The sequence below is a fragment of the Gopherus flavomarginatus genome, chromosome 11 (assembly GCF_025201925.1).
Source record: "Gopherus flavomarginatus isolate rGopFla2 chromosome 11, rGopFla2.mat.asm, whole genome shotgun sequence".
NCBI lineage: Eukaryota > Metazoa > Chordata > Testudines > Testudinidae > Gopherus > Gopherus flavomarginatus.
The window spans coordinates 36,347,223-36,365,383 of record NC_066627.1 but is presented as its reverse complement, the minus strand read 5'-3'; the positions used below and the strand labels follow the sequence as shown (position 1 = coordinate 36,365,383).

Here is an 18,161-nt window from a genome sequence, read left to right as displayed (position 1 = left end):
ACTTGACCTATCAAGAGAAGGGACATCATAAATCATGTGAGGCACTGCATATGAAATAGTAATTACACACACTATGATTTGCATGTTACAGTCACACATTTTAAATGGAATGCACCGTACCTTTGTGTGCCATATTTGAGTTGTGAGGCTTTCCACCAGTCCGCCACAAAACTATACCTGTATCTACACATTACATGAAGACCATATTCTAAGTACAGCTTCAGCTGTTTAAAATCACCTTTCAGAAGACACCTGAAAATCTAATTTAAATGAAGCTCAGGTGTTCAAACCTTTGTTAGAATTTGTAAAGCATACAGAGAGTGGGTATAAGCACTGCATATTATTAATCCAATTTGTTACTCTCAGGTTGTCCTGAGGAACAGGACAACTGAAAATGTATAGGAACATTTTATAGTTAAAAAAAAACAAAGCAGAGGTAAAAGTTAAGTGTTTTGCTTTTGAATTCCTCTGTCAGTGAAAGGCTGCATTTAATGGTCCAAACTATAGAAAATCAATGCTGAAGACCTAAAAAAAAAAAAAAAAGTTAAGACAGCACATAAGATTGATTAATATTAGATGTAACACTTACAAAGAAAAATACATCCTGTGGATTTTTTTTTTAAATAGTAAGAACTATCTTTTTAATACAGACTTTTACTTTCTAGGCTAGAAATTTGTCACCAGAATACAGTTATTTATAATTTATGCTAGTATGTAACATGCAGCTGCTGAACTAAATAAATATGGTGAATCAGTTTCTTATGCTGGTGCACAGAATTGTTAGCGTATAATTTAAAGACTCATTATTTAGGCAATGTATTGTGTATTAGTAATATTTTATTACTTATTACAATGTATTACGTATAGCCTTTAGACTGATTACCAGCATTATAAACCCCCGTTAAAGAAAGCATAGTCCATGGTTGTATTAGGTAATCTTAAAATTCAAACCACATTTCTGACAATTGCATTCCAAAACCAGAGTTTCCATTCACCAAAAATGGCTTCCAATGCTCAATCAACATTTAGGAAGTATATATTGCCAAGTGGGTTTTTTGTTGTTGTTTTTTTAAAACTAGTCTTCAGTCAATTTAGGCCATTCCTTCTTGAAGCTTTATAGTGTTTATGGGATCTGAAGAAATCAGAGAGGAATATAGAGAGCAGAAGGATACAGGGACAAGGGAAGGAAAATGAGAGCAAGCAGCAGTAATGTGGAGACAACTGACTAAACTTAAGCTATGTCTACACTACAGAGCTTTTACCAGCATGGCCCGCTAGTGGAGATGCAGTGCACATCAACAAAGTTTTTTCTGCCAGTATAGGAACACCACCACCACGTCTGTGCCAAGAGAAGCACTCTTATGTCAACATGGCAGCATCTACACTGGGAGTTTGTTGACATAACTATGTCTGTCAGGGGTGTGGGTTTCTCCACACTTCTAACCAACATAGCTACACTAGTACAAGTTTTAGGCACAGACCAGGTCTAAGGCCTGGTCTACATTAAAAAGTTAGGTCAATCCAGCTACGTCGCTCAGGGATGTGAAAAAATCCACACCTCCGAGTGATTTAGTTAAGCTGACCTAACCCTCAGCATAGACAAGGCTAGGCTGATGGAAGAACTCTTCTGTTGACCTAGCAACTACCTCTCCGAGAGGTGGATTACCTACACGGACAGGAGAACCCCTCCTGTTGGCATTGGCAGCATCTTCACTGAAGAGCTACAGCAGCGCAACTATGCCGCTGTAGTGTTTCAAGTGTAGTCAAGCCTTTGGAGTGAAGAAAGCAAGAGAACTACCCTGAAGTGGATGAGTAGCAGCAAAGAGACCACTAACATAGACAAGACCCATAGTAACATATGGAGAGATCAGATACTGGAGCCAAGAAACTGCAAGTCTTCAAAAATCTTCTATATTTATTTTCAGATGTGTGGGATCATCTTGGGATGAGAAGGGACAGGTGTCAGGGATGCTGTGTATTTTCATCTAATGGAAGGCTGGTATCATACAGTTTATCTCCCACTTAGTTCACTGATCCCTCAAGGAACGTAGTAAAACCTGTGCCATCATGTCATCTTCATCAGCATCATAATCCTAAAGACAAAAGAGGCAGTGTGCATTAGAAACTTGACTTCATAATAATTGAATAAGGATACTAATGAGAACAAAACATTCACAAAGTGAAGGTACTTAAAAAATCCATAAATGCCCACACACAAGCTATCTAACACAATTTGTCTACCTCATAAAACAATAAGGTGAGTTGCCTCTGTCAGGATTGCATCAAGATGGAACAGATTTCACAGAAACAGTTGAAAAAACTAAGTTTTAATACAATTAAAAAAAAATATTGTAACAGTTGCCATTTTGCTATAGCCCAAGATTAAGAAATATCCTAAAACAGCTCTTAGTGGCATTGCTATCTTCAAAAACCTAATCCAAGCCACAACAGATATTACAGGGGCAATAGATTTTAACAGTATGCACTCATTACATACCACAAAAGTATCATAGGAAAACTGATGTCGCCGTTGAAGATGTTCCATGAAGTTAGCACTCCTGTAATTTGGATCTCCCCATGGCATCGAGGCACAAATTGGGCAAACCTTAGAGAAAAAGCCATGAAAACAAATTTTACCCAAATACTGAATTATATTTATATTTGAGTTCATGGGGAATGGCCTCAGAACCAAAGACTTCTTTGGAGACCATTCTTATTACAACAGTCCTTGGAATCTAGGTTTCCCTCTTGAAATCCAGTTCCCTCCCTGGCAAAATATCTGATTTAAAAAACAGAACTGTATAAGAAATGAAAGGAAAAAAAAGATTTTATAGGCTTATGGCGATGACAACCACAACCATGACCTCCTCATAAGACACTCATGTCACAGGAAACAAATTTAGAACATTTTGCCAAATCATTTAACACTAGAATATTTGGTTCCTCACTGAATTCTTTTGATTCAGATTTCAGGTTTCTGAATTTAACTGATAATTTTGAGCTACCTCTGTGTACTGACAGTTAGAATATTGAATAAAGTTCCTTGAGTATTTCATTCTCCCTGTCTTTCAAGAATAAAAAAAATATTTCCTCCCCTATCATGCTCTTGCAGAAGATACATGTCTGCATAGAAAAAGAGAATATTCCTTTCTAAACCAAGACACTTGAGGCAATTCCTGAAGATACCAGAGCCACCCTTGGGACAAAGGAAAGAGCTATTAATTCTTAGAGCTGAATTTCTGTAAGTTTTGCAGCTTCTGTTCTACTTCCTGCCACACCTGCAGATAGAGTTTTCATCAATTACAAGACATTTTTATCATCACAGATTAGTGATCTACTCTTTTACTGAGGATGTAGGGAATGGTTTAGAGAGGATCTAATACTAAAACTTCATTCTACATGAGCCATTCTGAATAACCTGCAAATGCAGGCAGTTTAAGATTACTTTTTTTCTTTAAACTGAGTTTTTACAAGCTGCAGTACTGGCATGTGTTAATACTTGTTAATTCTAAGACACCTTAATGTCTTCATGAAAGTTTGTCTGTCCCGGGGCTTCCTTCCCCCAACCCGCCCCCCCAAAAAAGTGTTTTTTTGACATTATCTAAATTGGTATTTTATTCCAGATGTTCGTTTTATTAAATTACTACTACATGTTATTTTAATTTTGAGGCTGCAATACTTAGAAAAAAATAAAATATGAAAGAATGGCTTAAAATGGGTGCACCAGTGACCATGTCAGACCCAAGTTCAGATTTTTAACAGTTAGGCCCCAATCCTGCAAACAAATATGCACGTACTTAATTTTATTTGCATGAGTAGTCCCATTGGAGTCAACAGAAGTACTCAAATGCTTAAAGTTAAGCATGTGCTTGTGTGTGTGAGGGCCCCGATTCCATAGTTTCCCAGATTTCCTTATCAAAAAACTGTTGTACTGAGTTTGATACTGTAAATATTACCACTTGTTTTGCATCCATGCTGTGGTATTTTTTGCAATGTTCAACTAGTCCTTCCTGATCAAAGTTTTTCTCACTGCAGTAAGGACAAGGAAAGGTAAAACGATTTGGAACATTCCTGTTAAAAAAAATAAAAAAATTACATCATAGAAAGATGAATTAAAATCCAGAGAGTCTCTGGCTAGTCATCGTCACTTGACAGAGGATATTTCAAATACAAACTACTCGGAAGTTAAACTCTTAGTGTACAGTATACAAGAAAACTGAATTTAAGAACCTGCTTTCTTTATTAGTTACCAGATGACATCTTAAAACAGCGCAATTCTTAATACAATTAACATTTATACAGCGCTTATTCTTCAGCATTTACAAAAATTAGATCTAAGTATATACACACACACTATTCTTCAAGTTGCTTTCATTATAATTTTGCAGCACTTTAATAAAGCACACAATTAAGTGCTAGATATGCTACAGTGCAGATTCATAGAGCAACACAGTCATTTCCTTACCTCCTTTACCTAGGACCTGACCCCACAATAGTCTGCTTGGGCAATTTAAGTCAATGGAGCAGCATGCCTGTGCACTCAACTGCAGGATTAAGACCTCATTAACATCAGTATCAGAGGATTAATGTAAATATTGTGCAAAATAAGTGAAGAGCTACTACTGTTTTGCTTTTCAGTCTCACTTCCTGGCACAGAGGTGCAATGCACTAGAATGTTTAAAACCAAACAAAAAAAGAAACGAAAACTTTTCCAAGTTAATTAAAACCAGTACTGTCCAAAACCTTAGTTTTGGACAGCAGTTACCCAGCAGCATCCCTCTAACCAATCTGAAAAAGGAATGTTTCAAGAGGCATAGTCACCTGGTGTTACGAGGTGGTTCTTTAGTTACAGCTTTAACGCCTTCCATTATATAATTCTGGTATTTTGAACAAGAAGCTGCATGACTACGCATCTTTGAGAGGTACATCTAGGTAAGCAGAGAGACACACAGTTAACAGGCAAGGTTATTTTCAATTAAAAATTCAAAAAAGGATTGCAAATAAACAGTGGAATCTAGAAACAATCTGCTATAGAAAGAAGCTTCATGCTCAGATCAGACTGAAGTAGCGAAAGCTAAAAGTTTTGGCACATGGGACAGAATAGAATAGACAGCTATAAAATAGAAGCTAGGTTAGTGAAGCTATAACACTCTTCTATGAATGACACAATGCATTATATTGTGCAGGACAACTGACTCCTTGTTTACTTGACCATCGTAATTCTTATTTTATATTCCCTTTAGATGCAGAAAACTACTATATCCGTTTTGTACTGAGTCAGTTTTCTAGATCTTCCCTTCACTATTCCCTGCAACAACAGGATCAAGTGGCAGTAGGCTACTGTCAGATGACATACTCTAAAATCTACCCCATTGAGTATTATGCCAGGGACACATTAAGAGTGCCAAAGAAATGCAGGACAAAGGTTCTTTCCTAAACAGAACTTTAGTAATCAAAGTCCAGCTAGCTATGTTGTTCTGGTTAACATATTTACCCAAGTTAAACCACTAGCATCTTTATTAATTCTAAAAAGAAAATGGTTTTAAGTGTGGTCTTGCTCAAGAGCTGCATCATCAAGTGAAGATCAAAGATATTTAAAGATTAGTTATGAAGGGTGGGATCCACAAAGGTGTTTAGGCACCAAAGTCCTACTTTTGGTTCTACTGCAATACATAAAACTACAAATCTCTGTAAGCACCTACATTTTTCAGAATGGAAGTTCCCTCAGCACCTATGTTTCTGCTTGTGCGCATGCACACTGCTGCCTCTCTCTGGGTGTCTGGTCACCCATCTCCCACCAAAGCCCCAGAGGGGCCCACAAATGAGGGGAAGACAGGCATTCGGCAGTAGTAATGCAGCTGCCCACCTGCCTGATAGCTTTTAGCCTAGTGGCTAAAGCATTTGCCTGGCATGTGGGAAACCCAGATTTAATCCCCCATCTCTGCCAGAGAAGAAGAAAGGATTGAACAGTGGTCCCCACACCTCTTAGGAGGACACTCTAACCACTGAGTTACGTGGTATTCTGATGTAGGGCTCCCTCAATCTCTCCTGAGAAAGGTGCTCTGCTATTGATAAATAATGAGTGATTGGAGCAGGGGGACTGGACCTAGGATCTCCCAGCTCACAGCCGGATGCCTTCACCAACAGACTAGAGAGTAGTTCCCATTCTCTCTTTATGTCCAACAATTGCTTAAATATTTATAGATAGCAGAAGAATCACTGGGCCAGAGAGAGAATGGGAATGACTGCAGTTCCGTAGGATGCTAATCTAACATCATGGCACAAAAATGAAACCAATCAGAAACAAAAGTGAAACTCACTGGGCTGTTACACTTTCTTAAGCTACATTAAATACAAAAAGCAAACAGTATAAAAATGAGAAACTAAAAAAACAAAAAAACAACAACATTTTATTTAATCGGGAAGGGACTTTTAGTAGCCATAGATAGAAAAAGTATATTTAACATGACAATGTCCCTTAAAGAGCTTTTAATGCTTAATCTGATTCATCTTGAGGAAATTAACTTAATCTTTAGATGTAGGACTATATTCACAGGAGACATTTCAGTCTTTGTGCATATAACAAACTAACAAAAGTTCATTAGTGTTTCTTATTATTTATAGCATCTATCACCTGGTGTTAGGGTTGCCAATCCTGCAGGATTGTCCTAGAGTCTCCAGGAATTAAAGATTAATCTTTAATAAAGGCTATGTCATGTGATGAAACTTCCAGGCATATGTCCAAACAAAACTGGCAACCCTACCTGGTGTCCAATAATTCCTAAACCGCATTGTTGACATGAAGTACTAGTAACTCCACTGAGAAAGAAATACTACTTCCCTACCATTAGAAATAAAACGTATTAAAGTATTTTTCCATACACAGAATCTTCTTGTGAATTTCACATCTATAGAAAAGATTTCCCGTAGACAGTTTTGTCTTAAATAACTACCCCAAACATAGTGAATAAAATTCTGCTATACCTTTCTTTAGTAGAAAGTTTTCATTAAGAAACCAGTCTGTCCATCCCATAAGACATTTTTCACGTTGTACTGTATTTACAGAACAGAATTTACCCCTGCTGAAGTGCATGTAGCTCAGTAGCCTATTGCATCTTCTGCTTCATGTTAACTGTATATTTCTACTTGAAACCCACCTCCTAACGGAAAAAACAACAGGCAGGGGAAAGGGAAAACCTCTTAATGTTGCCCTACACGCAGTCCACGTGGATTATTTATCACAATTAAAGTTCTGTATCAGAGGGGTAGCCGTGTTAGTCTGGATCTGTAAAAGCAGCAAAGAATCCCGTGGCACCTTATAGACTAACAGACGTTTTGGAGCATGAGCTTTCGTGGGTGAATACCCACTTCCTCAGAAATTTCCAGGGGCAGGTATATGTATGCTAGCAAGCAAGCTAGAGATAACGAGGTCAGTTCAATCAGGGAGGATGAGGCCCTGTTCTAGCAGTTGAGGTGTGAAAACCAAGAGAGGAGAAACTGGTTCTGTAGTTGGCAAGCCATTCACAGTCTTTGTTCAATCCTGAGCTGATGGTGTCAAATTTGCAGATGAACTGAAGCTCAGCAGTTTCTCTTTGAAGTCTGGTCCTGAAGTTTTTTTGCTGCAGGATGGCCACCTTATGGTCTGCTATAGTGTGGCCAGGAAGGTTGAAGTGCTCTCCTACAGGTTTTTGTATATTGCCATTCCTAATGTCTGATTTGTGTCCATTTATCCTTTTATACCTGCCCCTGGAAATTTCCACTACATGCATCTGAGGAAGTCGGTATTCACCCACGAAAGCTCGTGCTCCAAAACGTCTGTTAGTCTATAAGGTGCCACAGGATTCTTTGCTGCAATTAAAGTTCTGATTGTTTATTCCTTAGAAAGCGGATGTGCAAATATTGTATTTCCATGTTAGCTGTTTGCCTAGTTCAGCCATGTATGTACTTCCTTTTTTTGTGCTTTCATACTTTTTTATTGCAGCCATCACAAGTGGTTTCTGTCATTTCAATTTGCTGTTCCAGGTCCACAGCTCTACTGCCAGGAGACAGGGTACTGCGGCAGACTCCACAAACTGGTTCAATAGGCTTCAGACATTCCTGCAGGCATGGAGTGCAAAAGCTAATATGGGAGAAATACGATTTGTAAAAATGCATGTTATAGAACAAGTTTGCACTGTTCTAATTAAAATACTCACAGACCTACCCTGCAGAAAATAGAAATCACAAGTAACAACATCCACTGACAAATAGCAATCTGTTGATATGCTAAGGAATAGTCAAGTCATTGTAAATCTAGTCAGTTTAAAAGCAGTTTCAAGTCACATCCCTGTCCCTTAATGCTCTTGCCAATTTGTGGTTTATGCCATATTTTCCTCTTTTCAAAGTTTCCCTTCACTGTTTCAAACACAAAAACCCAAACAAACCAATGATTACATATAGTGAAGCTGACTAAACAAAGTGCTATCAAAACACAAAGTAAACAAATTGAAAAAACATTCTTTTGATCTTTCAGTTATAGTAATATGAAACGCAACTGGCCCAACTATTCCCCTTAGTTGCATGCAGAGAAAGAAGGGGTCTCAGATACCTCTGCAAAGCCCTTTTCTTCAGACCCCAAAACTCCAAAGGGATGTACATTGTTCCTTCCCCATAAAACTTACAGTACGTTTCAGCTAAGAAAATTTCAAGTTAGAAAACATTAACTAGAACATTTTAACTGATAATTGTGACCACAACTTTGCCCTTAGTGCAGAAAAGGAAAACTGTGTTTAAAAAGGTATGTAAGAAGATTGTGGTTAATCTTAGGCTGGTTTAACTTGAGGGCATTTTTCCTCTCAGAGGCTGTCTCCTGTGAATTTTACTGGAAGGGAGGGCATCTTGTCCCAGCACAGACAGAACTGTAATTAAGTTTCATTTTAGTCACAGCCAATCAGAGATCTTGTTGCTGCCTACCCTACCCATCCTGTCAGTATCCCACCATACTCCTTCTATCCTTAGCTCATATCACCCACATTTTATTTAATATGGGGGGTAGCCATGTTAGTCTGTATCCACAAAAACAACAAGAGTCCGGTGGCACCTTAAAGACTAACGGATTTATTTGGGCATAAGCGTTCGTGGGTAAAAAACCTCACGTCACTTTCCATAAAAGACTTAACACCACTTCACAGCAGATTAGTCCACATACCCGAAAAGAAAAAGGCCGAACTCCTTTATTCCATTCAACACTTCCCCTTCGCCAGCGCACACTGCCTACAACCAAGTGCTTCGGTTTCTATTCCCTCCCAGGTATCGTTTCCAAGAATCTGCCCGCTGGTTCGCCACCCTTTCCCAGCCTTCGGAACTCCCCGCGCTCGCTGCTGCCCATTTGGCCCTTTGGATTTTCTGCTAGCTGCTCAAAAGCGATCCCAATAAGGGCCCAATCGCTCAATCCTTACTCAGGCAAAGCTCCCCCTCAACTACATGACCGGTGGCTTTGGGCCCCGCTGGCCCGCAGATGTTAACAGGCTCCGGGGGGGGGGGTGTTAAAGCCCAAGGAAAGCTTTTCGCGGGGATCTTACAGCACTAACAGGCCCATTTCTCCGGCAGGGTTCAGACCCCCTCCCCAGGGCTGCGGAGCGTAGGGGGCACAGGCGGCCCTGCACTCGGGCAGCTCCCTCCTAACCCCCTCCAGAAGCCGCTACGTGCCCGCGCCTAGGCACCGTTTACTCTGCGCCCCCGTGGATCTCCCCGCCACTGCCCAACCCCTGCCATCACGGAGCCCCCCGCTGGCTGCCAGATCCTCCCCGGCCCCGCGCCAGGCCATCCCCGGGGGTCTGCTCACACATGGCCGCAGGGGGCCCGCACGGGGCTCTCAAACACCTCCAAGCAGACGGGGCAGGTGAAGCGGGACAGCGGGTCCTGAAGCGCCGATCCCTCCGGGTACCGGGAGCTGCTCTCCACTCCCGCCATCTTCCACGAGCCGGCCGCCCCCAGTACACTTCCGCAAAGCAGAGACGGCGGCCCAAAGGGGCCGGCGCTCCGCCACGCCCACCCGAGTAGGCAACGGGCGGCGGCCTAACCCGCACGCGCAACACAGCAGCTCTTTCGAGCCACGCCCCGTCGCCGCGAGGCCACGCCCCTGGGCGGGCCCAGTTTCTTCAACTCCACCCCTCCCCCGCCACGGGCCTTTCTGCCCAGGGCTGAGCTGGGCGTGGCCAGACTGGGGAAGGGCGTGGGTAGCCTGGAGAAGGCCTGGCAGGGCCGGCGGCAGCCAGCGAGGGCGGTGCGGGCAAGGGGAGTGGCCAGGGGTCACAGCTGGGCAGGAGGTGATTCCAGTAAAGGAACATGTGGTTGTGGACAGGGAAGGGCACAGGCACACAAGGGCGTTCCTTGCGGTAGCGGAGCACAGCCAGGCAATGGAGAAAAGGGATGCAACCAGCCATTGGTAGATTAGCTAAAATTTCCTCTCTCCTTCACTCTATGGGTATGTGGCGTGACATGGGCCTTTGCCTGCCACCTTCCACCACAGATGTGGCTGCATTTCACTGATTCTCTGTGTGTACAGCTCATGCAGTACTTACTGTGGAGGCACTAGGACCCAAGTGATGCCTTTTCTCTCACACCTCCTCCCATGTGGCCTTTGTGGGAAAGGTAACCCCAGAGAGGACAGAGCTGTAGACTCCAGCTGGCAGCCAAAGCAGAGACCTCTAGACAGCCAGAGAGTGTCCTCATTTTTAGAGGACGTTCTCTGCCCTGTGCAGATTGGCTCTTTGCCCTAACCCTCCCCTTCACAGTCCTTTCACCTCTGCTTTACTCCACACTTGCCCTTCTTACTGCCTTCTCCCCTGCCTGGTCCTCCTGCTCTTCCCTTTCCTAAGTAGCTCCACTGTCCCCCAAAAGTGGCACTAACATGTTTGTTGCCCTCACATTGTTCACTCAGCATGTGTGGGGTACCCCTTCCCCCGCCCTGCATCTGTCTGGTCTATTTGAATTGTAAACTCCTCAGGCAGGGACCATCCATTACTCTGTTTGTACAGTGCCTTTTACAATGGGGCCCCATTCTTGGTTGACCTTTAAATACTATTGTAATAAACATGAGTAATAATACTAATTAATAAGTAGGATTCAGGTACTATATAGATGTAAGATTATTATAATTAGCATGAGAACACATCTTTCACTTCTACTGAAACAGCCTGGACTAGAAATGTGTAAGTGATACATAGGAGATGGAGCCTGAAGATGGTTAGAGACTGGGGTTGCACATATCTAAGGAGAGAGTGGGAGGAAATAGTGCTGAAGAATAAGGAGCTTTGGTTGAGATACTTCACATTAAGACTGGTTAAGTGAAAGGAGCTCAGCTCTATCTCTTCACGCCATCCCATAATATGGGGAGGTCAACAGGTGACAATATACTGGGGGTGTGTGTAAATTTAAAACTATACTTCCTCCCCCATATTGACTTGTTAGCCTGGAGAATCCACTGCATCCGGAGATCAAAGGCTGAAACCAAATCTTAACTTTAAAACAGGCTGGAAAATATGGCCAGAAACATTCATAGTAATGCTCAAATAGGAATGTCAAATCTCATGTCTCATGTCTTAAATACTTTACCACAGGGCACACTCTGTCATGCCATACACAATATTGAACAACTAAGTGAGTTATTGGCAGGTTTCATCTTCCCCTGAAATGGCAGGTATTGGCCACTATTTGGTGGCAGATCACCTTATGGTTTACGATTTGATCTTGTAAATCCTTGTTCACTGTGCAACAGGGAACATAAGGCTGCTGCACTGCAGTTAAGTGTGAGCAGAAGCTATGTGTGGGTGCAAGTACTAAGCACTGGGGGCCATTGAAAGCCCGGTGAAGTCAGTGAAAGGATTCCTATTGACTTGAATGGGCTTTGGATCAGGCCCAAAGTGTAGCCCTGTGGAATGAGCAAATAATAAGCTAAAGCCCCTTGTGTGTCTACTCCACTGCAACAGCGCAGGGTTAAAAAAAAGCAATGCCAAGGGAAGAATGGCTATGTCTGAAGAAAGGTGGTCTTAAATAGTGTCTTTATCACTCCAATTAAATATTTAGTTATATGATCATTGAGCCTTAATTTTGCTATTAGTCGGGAGTTACTTGTCAGTGATGCAGAAGCACTGCCATTGTAACACCCTCAGTGGCAGGCAGGAGCAAACTGGACTTCAGTACATGAGCCTCTATCACATGAGCTAAAAGCCTACTGGCTGTTAGCTAAGGCTGTAGAGCAAACTCATTAATCTCTCTCTCTCTCTCTGTGTTTCTAAGTGGTCTTGGTGCCACTAGATGAGACAGAACACCATACCCAGGACAAGAATGGTTTATACCAGTGGTTCAAGAAAAGCCCCTGGCGGGCCGGGCTGGTTTCTTTAGCTGCCGCATCCACAGGTTTGGCTGATGGCGGCTCCCACTGGCCATGGTTCGCCGTGGTTTGCCGCTCCTGGCCAATGGGGGCTACAGGAAGCAGCACGGGCTGAGGGATGTGTTTACACCATTATTGCAGAACTGGGTTCCCCTATGCTCCTGCTCATCATACTTACATATGCAACACGGCAGCTGTGAGATATAGGATCAAGACTTTAACAGACTGATGATCTGATACAGTACAGTGAATCTTTCGTGCTTAAGATTGCACTTAAGGGGAGCAGTGGGGGCAAAAAACCTAACTGGCTTCGAGACTGAGCTTGATAAATTTAAGAAGAGAATGGTATGATGAGACTGCTTACAACTGATCTGCAGCATATATCTCCATCAGCCAGCAATGGGACACTAGATGGGGGAGGCTTCTGAGTTACTACAGATCATTCTTTCCCAGGTTTTTGGCTGGTGCGTCTTGCCCACAGGCGAAAGGTCTAACTGATCACCATATCTGGGGTCAGGAAGGAATTTTCCCACACATCAAATTGGCAAAGACCCTGGGGTATTTTTGTCTTCCTCTGCAGTACAGTGCACAGGTCACTTGCCAGTTTAAACTAATGTAAATGGTGGATTTTCTGTAACTGGAAGCCTTTAAATCAGTGGTCACCAACACATCGATCGTGATCGACTGGTCGATCCTAGAGCCTCTGCCAGTCGATCGCAATTGCCAGGCTATTAAAAGTTGCCTCCACTCCTGACTGAATGGCCTTGAGCCCATCCGAGCTCGCCCAAGTGCCACTCCAGGTGAATCACTTGAGGAGCCGATCTTGATCCGGTGCATCGGGGCTCACGCAGGCAGCCTGCCTGCCCAGGCCCCATGCTGCTCCTGGAAGCAGCTGGCTGCAAGCACTGCTCCCACAGCTCCAATTGGCTGGGAGCTGAAGGACGGTGCTGGGGGAAGGGGCAGCACATGGAGCCGCCTCCCTGCCCCAGGGCTGCAGAGACATGCCAGCAGCTAGCTGCTTCCAGGAGCAGCATGGGGCCTGGGCAGGCAGGCAGCCTGCCTGAGCTCCACTGCACCACTGACCGGGAGCCGCCTGTGGCAAACGCCTCCTGGCCGGAGCCTGCACCTCATACCTCATGCCACACCCCAACACTCTGCTCCAGCCCAGAGCTCCCTCCTGCACCAGACTTCCTCCCAGAGCCTTCACCTCCTCCTGCACCCCAACACTCTGCTCCAGCCCAGAGTGCCAGCCCAGAGTGCCTGCACCAAACTTCCTCCCAGAGCCCGCACCCCTCACTCCTGCACCCCAACCGCCTGCCCCAGGCTCAGCCCGGAGCCCTCTCCCACACTCCAAACCCCTCGGCCTCAGCCCAGAGCATGCACCCACTCCCCCGCCCCTCTACCCCCACCCCAGCCTGAAAGTGAAAGTGAGTGAGGGTGGGGGAGAGTGAGTGACGGAGGGAGGGAGGAATGGAGTGAACCGGGCAGAGCCTCTGAAAAGGGGCAGGGTAGATCCTGGGTTGATCTTAAATTCAAAAAGTGATTTTGTGCGTAAAAAGGTTGGAGACCACTGCGTTAAATCATGATTTGAGGACTTTAGTAACTCAGTCAGAGATTAGAGGTCTATTACAGGAGTGGATGGGCGAGGTTCTGTGGCCTGCAATGTGCAGGAGGTCAGACTAGATGATCATTATGGTCCCTTCTCACCTTAAAGGCTATGAGTGACTGAACAGAATAATGATAAATCTTTTTTATAAAAAAAAAGCATCTTTTCTTAACCAAAGTGGTAGCAATTTATGCAGATATTGTCCTAACACACTGTCCCACTATGCAAGATTTAAGTAAAACTTTGAATATTTCAGAATTAACATTTGGTTGGGAGGAAGTTACAGAGAGAGGAGTGGTGTGAAATGCAAATCAGGAAGACAGAAAGAAAAATACAGGAGGAAAACATACTGTATAGATGATGCCAAATGTTTCCATTCATGTGCCAAAAGATACTTGTCACTTAACTAGCAGAATTAGAAAATCAAAGCCAGGGATACATTGCCAATGACAGAAGGTCTCTGTTCTTTTCTCAGAACTGTGTTCACAACACCCATATTAACAGCACATGCATATCCACGGGTAGATTTCATCCTGAGTTTCAATTTCTGAACCAGCTGCAAAATGTTAATGTGTCAGATTCAAGCCCTTATCTTATGGTGCCTGACTCTGTCTTATAGTTTAGACTTTGCTAACACCTTGCTGCTGCTGAAAGTGCTATAGGCCTCCTGAAAATTGAATTCACTGAGTGCTCTATCAGATGGAGTCTCCTGCCATATGTGGAATACAAGGCACTGAAGATGCAGAGAAAGAACAACGATAGTGTAGCCATACCCTGAGAAACATTCAGAGTTGGTCTTGCAAAACACTCAGCTTCTGTTCAGCTGTAAAACACACACATTGGCACTCACCAGCAGCAGTCTTAGAATCTAAACATTGTTAGTAGAACAACAAGCCTATTATGGTTCACATAGCATAAAAAAAGGAGGAGGACTACTTGTGGCACCTTAGAGACTAACAAATGTACTTGGGCATAAGCTTTCACGGGCTAAAACCCACTTCATCGGATGCATGCAGTGGAAAATACAGTAGGAAGATATATATACACAGAGAACATGAAAAAATGGGTGTTGCCATACCAGCTCTAACGAGACTAATCAATTAAGGTGGGCTATTATCACCAGGAGAAAAAAACTTTTGTAGTGATATCAGGATGGCCCATTTCCAACAGTTGACAAGAAGATGTGAGTAACAGTAGGGGAAAAATTAGCATGGGGAAATAGTTTTTACTTTGTATAATAACTCATCCACTCCCAGTCTTTATTCAAGCTTAATTTAATGGTGTCCAGTTTGAAAATTAATTCCAGTTCTGCAGTTTCTCATTGGAGTATGTTTTTGAATTTTTTTCGTTGAAGAATTGCGACTTTTAGGTCTATAATTGAGTGACCAGGGAGGTTGAAGTGTTTGCCGACTGGTTTTTGAATGTTATAATTCTTGACATCTGATTTGCGTCCTTTATTCTTTTGCATAGAGACTGTCAGGTTTGGCCAAGGTATGTGGCAGAGGGGCATTGCTGGCACATGATGGCATATATCACATTGGTGGATGTGCAGATGAACGAGCCTCTGATGGTGTGGCTGATGTGATCAGTACTTCTCGTTCTTTTTGCTGATACAGACTAACACAGCTGCCACTCTGAAACCAGTCACCATAGCAGAAAAAGTGAACAGGCTTGGACATCAAAAATTAGCTCCCTTCAAGCAGAATATACAGGAAATGGAGTTTGTCAGTTTCAGACTGATCTTAAGTGAAACAAGAGGTAAATGTTCCTGTACTAAAACAAATACTTTTAAAAATAGCTAAAGCAACAGAGTGTAAGTAATTGTAGTCAGCAGGCAGAATCTGCCTGGTTTTTGACATTAGCCTCAAGGCTGTAGGTTGTCCACATTTTATTCATTATGTTATTACTTGCATATGGTTTTGGGTGTCTTGTAGTAACAAAATGTAATGCTATTTTCCCCTTCATTTACCTTCAAGGCTGCTCTGGCTACGGAAGAAATATTGACCTTTTTAGAAAAGGATAATGCTGTTTTTTTTGTGGCTTTCAAACCAACCAGATATTAGAGAAATTTGTAGAATAATTGTATCATGATTTATCAATTGATTTCATTGTTGTGACTGAATAGCCACATTATTTAAAAGGAAAATTAATTTTTTACTGTGATTATGATGGAACTAATTTCTCCTTCCCTAGATAGAGAGGAAATTATGTTGCTGGAAGTGGCCTTAATATCTTTCGGAAGAGATGTAAGACCAAGGGTCTGAGTCTTTGGGATCATTCAAAATCCCATCCCATCCTGAGTATAAGCAGGACTAGTAACTCAGTGACCCTGTCTAAACTTTTCTTCCTTCCACTGTAGTGCAGCATGCTGTTGCCACCCTACACAAGTGGTTGTTTTTTAGCAGTTCTTCTGGAGTACTATGGGTGTCCCAAGAAATATGCCATGCTATGTTGCCAATTTTTGCTGTTTTATCACAAGTCTTACAATATTTAATGTTTTTTTCCTAAAGCCTCAGCTGCTGGATTCTTGTAATTACATGAAAATCTCAATTTTCATTTTAAAGTATGTTTCTAGTTCATGGTTTTAGAAAAAGGTGGAGAATGTGAACCTTAAAAGCTCAAAACCCAAAAGCAAACTAATCCCCCCCCCCCTCCCACACACACTTATTTTCAAGTCTCATGGTTTGGGGTCCTGAACCATGCTCTTTGAATACATAGCATTGGCAATTTTGGAACCTATAGCAGTAGACTGACCAAAGCTCATCCTCCTCTCTGGATCTCTGTGCAGCATAGGTCATGCAGCAACCACTAAACCAGGTCAAAACTTTAAAAGTATTCACAGTATTTTTTTCACTCCATACCATTTTCTGACAGTTAAATCATCCACAGGTGGCCAGGCCCAAGCTCGGAGACAGCATTTTCTTTTCAAGGTGGAGTCTGTGAGGTGGCAACTTTGTCCTATTATGAGGCATTGGTTGCAAAGCCTGTGAGGAGCTTCTCAGTCATTGAGGCCTGGGCTACACTACAGAGTTAGGTCAGTGTAAGGCAGCTTACATTGACCTAACTCTGTAAGTTTCTACACTGCAATGTTGCTCCCACTGATGTAAATTTCCCGCTACACCAATTTAATAACTCCACCGCCGTGAGAGGCTCCGGTTAGGTCCATGTAGTTAGGGCAATACAATGTCCTTGTAGACACTGCATTGTTTACATAGCCTGTTGGCTGTCAGTCCCATGCAAGGCTGTCAGTCCCATTCAATTTCACTGCTGGTAGGCTCCCTCCCTGCTCTGGAGCTGGGACCCTAGCAGCACCAAGAATCCTGCCTGCAGATGAGGCTCCCAGGGCTGCTGCTGTGGTATTAAGAGCCTGTCAGTACCCAGAATCCTGTCTCCAGCTGGGCACTCGCAGGCTGACTGCTGTGTTGAAGGGAACCTGCGAGCCTCATACTCCACCTGTGAGCCCTGCACCAGGCCAGCAGCTCGGGCTGTCAGCCTGTGGCAGAGTGAGAGGAGTGCTCAAGCAGTCGGTGCCCCACAATGCCTCACTTCAGTCAGTGGCAGCACTGCTGGGGAGAATGCACACCATTGACAGAACAAGCATGGTGTGGACGTGAAACACCACTTTAGTTACTGCTGTGGTTGTATGTAGACTTAAGTTAACTAAATTTTATATCAGAGGGGTAGCCGTGTTAGTCTGGATCTGTAAAAGCAGCAAAGAATCCTGTGGCACCTTATAGACTAACAGACGTTTTGGAGCATGAGCTTTTGTGGGTAAATACCCACTTCGTCAGATGCATGTCCGTACTGTAGACAAGCCCTTCGCCAGTGCCTCAGAGCCTGATCCATCTGCACCCTCACCAAACAAGGCTCCAGCTGAACTAGAATCTAGTTCCAGTTAGTCTGGCAGTGGCCAGGAGTCGCCCTGTTGTGGAAAGCCCAGTTTTGTTCAGCAGGCCACTTCCAGCCTAGGCCCTGCTGGGCAGGAGTACCCAGGCCCCATGTACTCTGAAGGCCTATGGGTGGGAGCCCTCAGGCCATGACAGGGAAACACCTGCCAGAGGCTACTCTAGCCCTTTAAATCCCTCTCTATGACATCACACGGGAGATTACGCCTCACCAGCGGCGCACGCGCAATGAGAACATGCAACCGTATTACGTCACTTTCTCTAAACTGATTTGCTG

At 43.3% G+C, this 18,161-nt stretch overlaps 1 protein-coding gene across 1 annotated transcript; it reads right to left on the bottom strand.

Annotated features, from left to right (window-relative positions):
* Window positions 1-1,897: 1,897 nt before the first annotated feature.
* Window positions 1,898-9,993, bottom strand: RNF114 (ring finger protein 114). Its single transcript, XM_050918153.1, has 6 exons — window positions 9,824-9,993; window positions 7,969-8,119; window positions 4,822-4,928; window positions 3,957-4,071; window positions 2,498-2,605; window positions 1,898-2,093 (listed from the first exon to the last, which is right to left on the bottom strand). The coding sequence occupies exons 1-6, from the start codon at window positions 9,949-9,951 to the stop codon at window positions 2,028-2,030; spliced, it is 675 nt and encodes a 224-aa protein (XP_050774110.1). The 5' UTR covers window positions 9,952-9,993; the 3' UTR covers window positions 1,898-2,027.
* Between the last annotated feature and the right edge of the window lie 8,168 nt (window positions 9,994-18,161).

What these genes read in the sequence shown, in the direction of transcription:
- RNF114 (XM_050918153.1), bottom strand. Translation starts at nt 9,951, where the DNA reads ATGGCGGGAGTGGAGAGCAGCTCCCGGTACCCGGAGGGATCGGCGCTT. An exon ending in CGGGCCCCCTGCGGCCATGT is followed by an intron (nt 8,120 to 9,823) that starts GTGAGCAGACCC and finishes CTCCCATATTAG; the next exon opens with CTTTTGCACTCCATGCCTGC. An exon ending in GAACCACCTCGTAACACCAG is followed by an intron (nt 4,072 to 4,821) that starts GTGACTATGCCT and finishes TTTTTTTAACAG; the next exon opens with GAATGTTCCAAATCGTTTTA.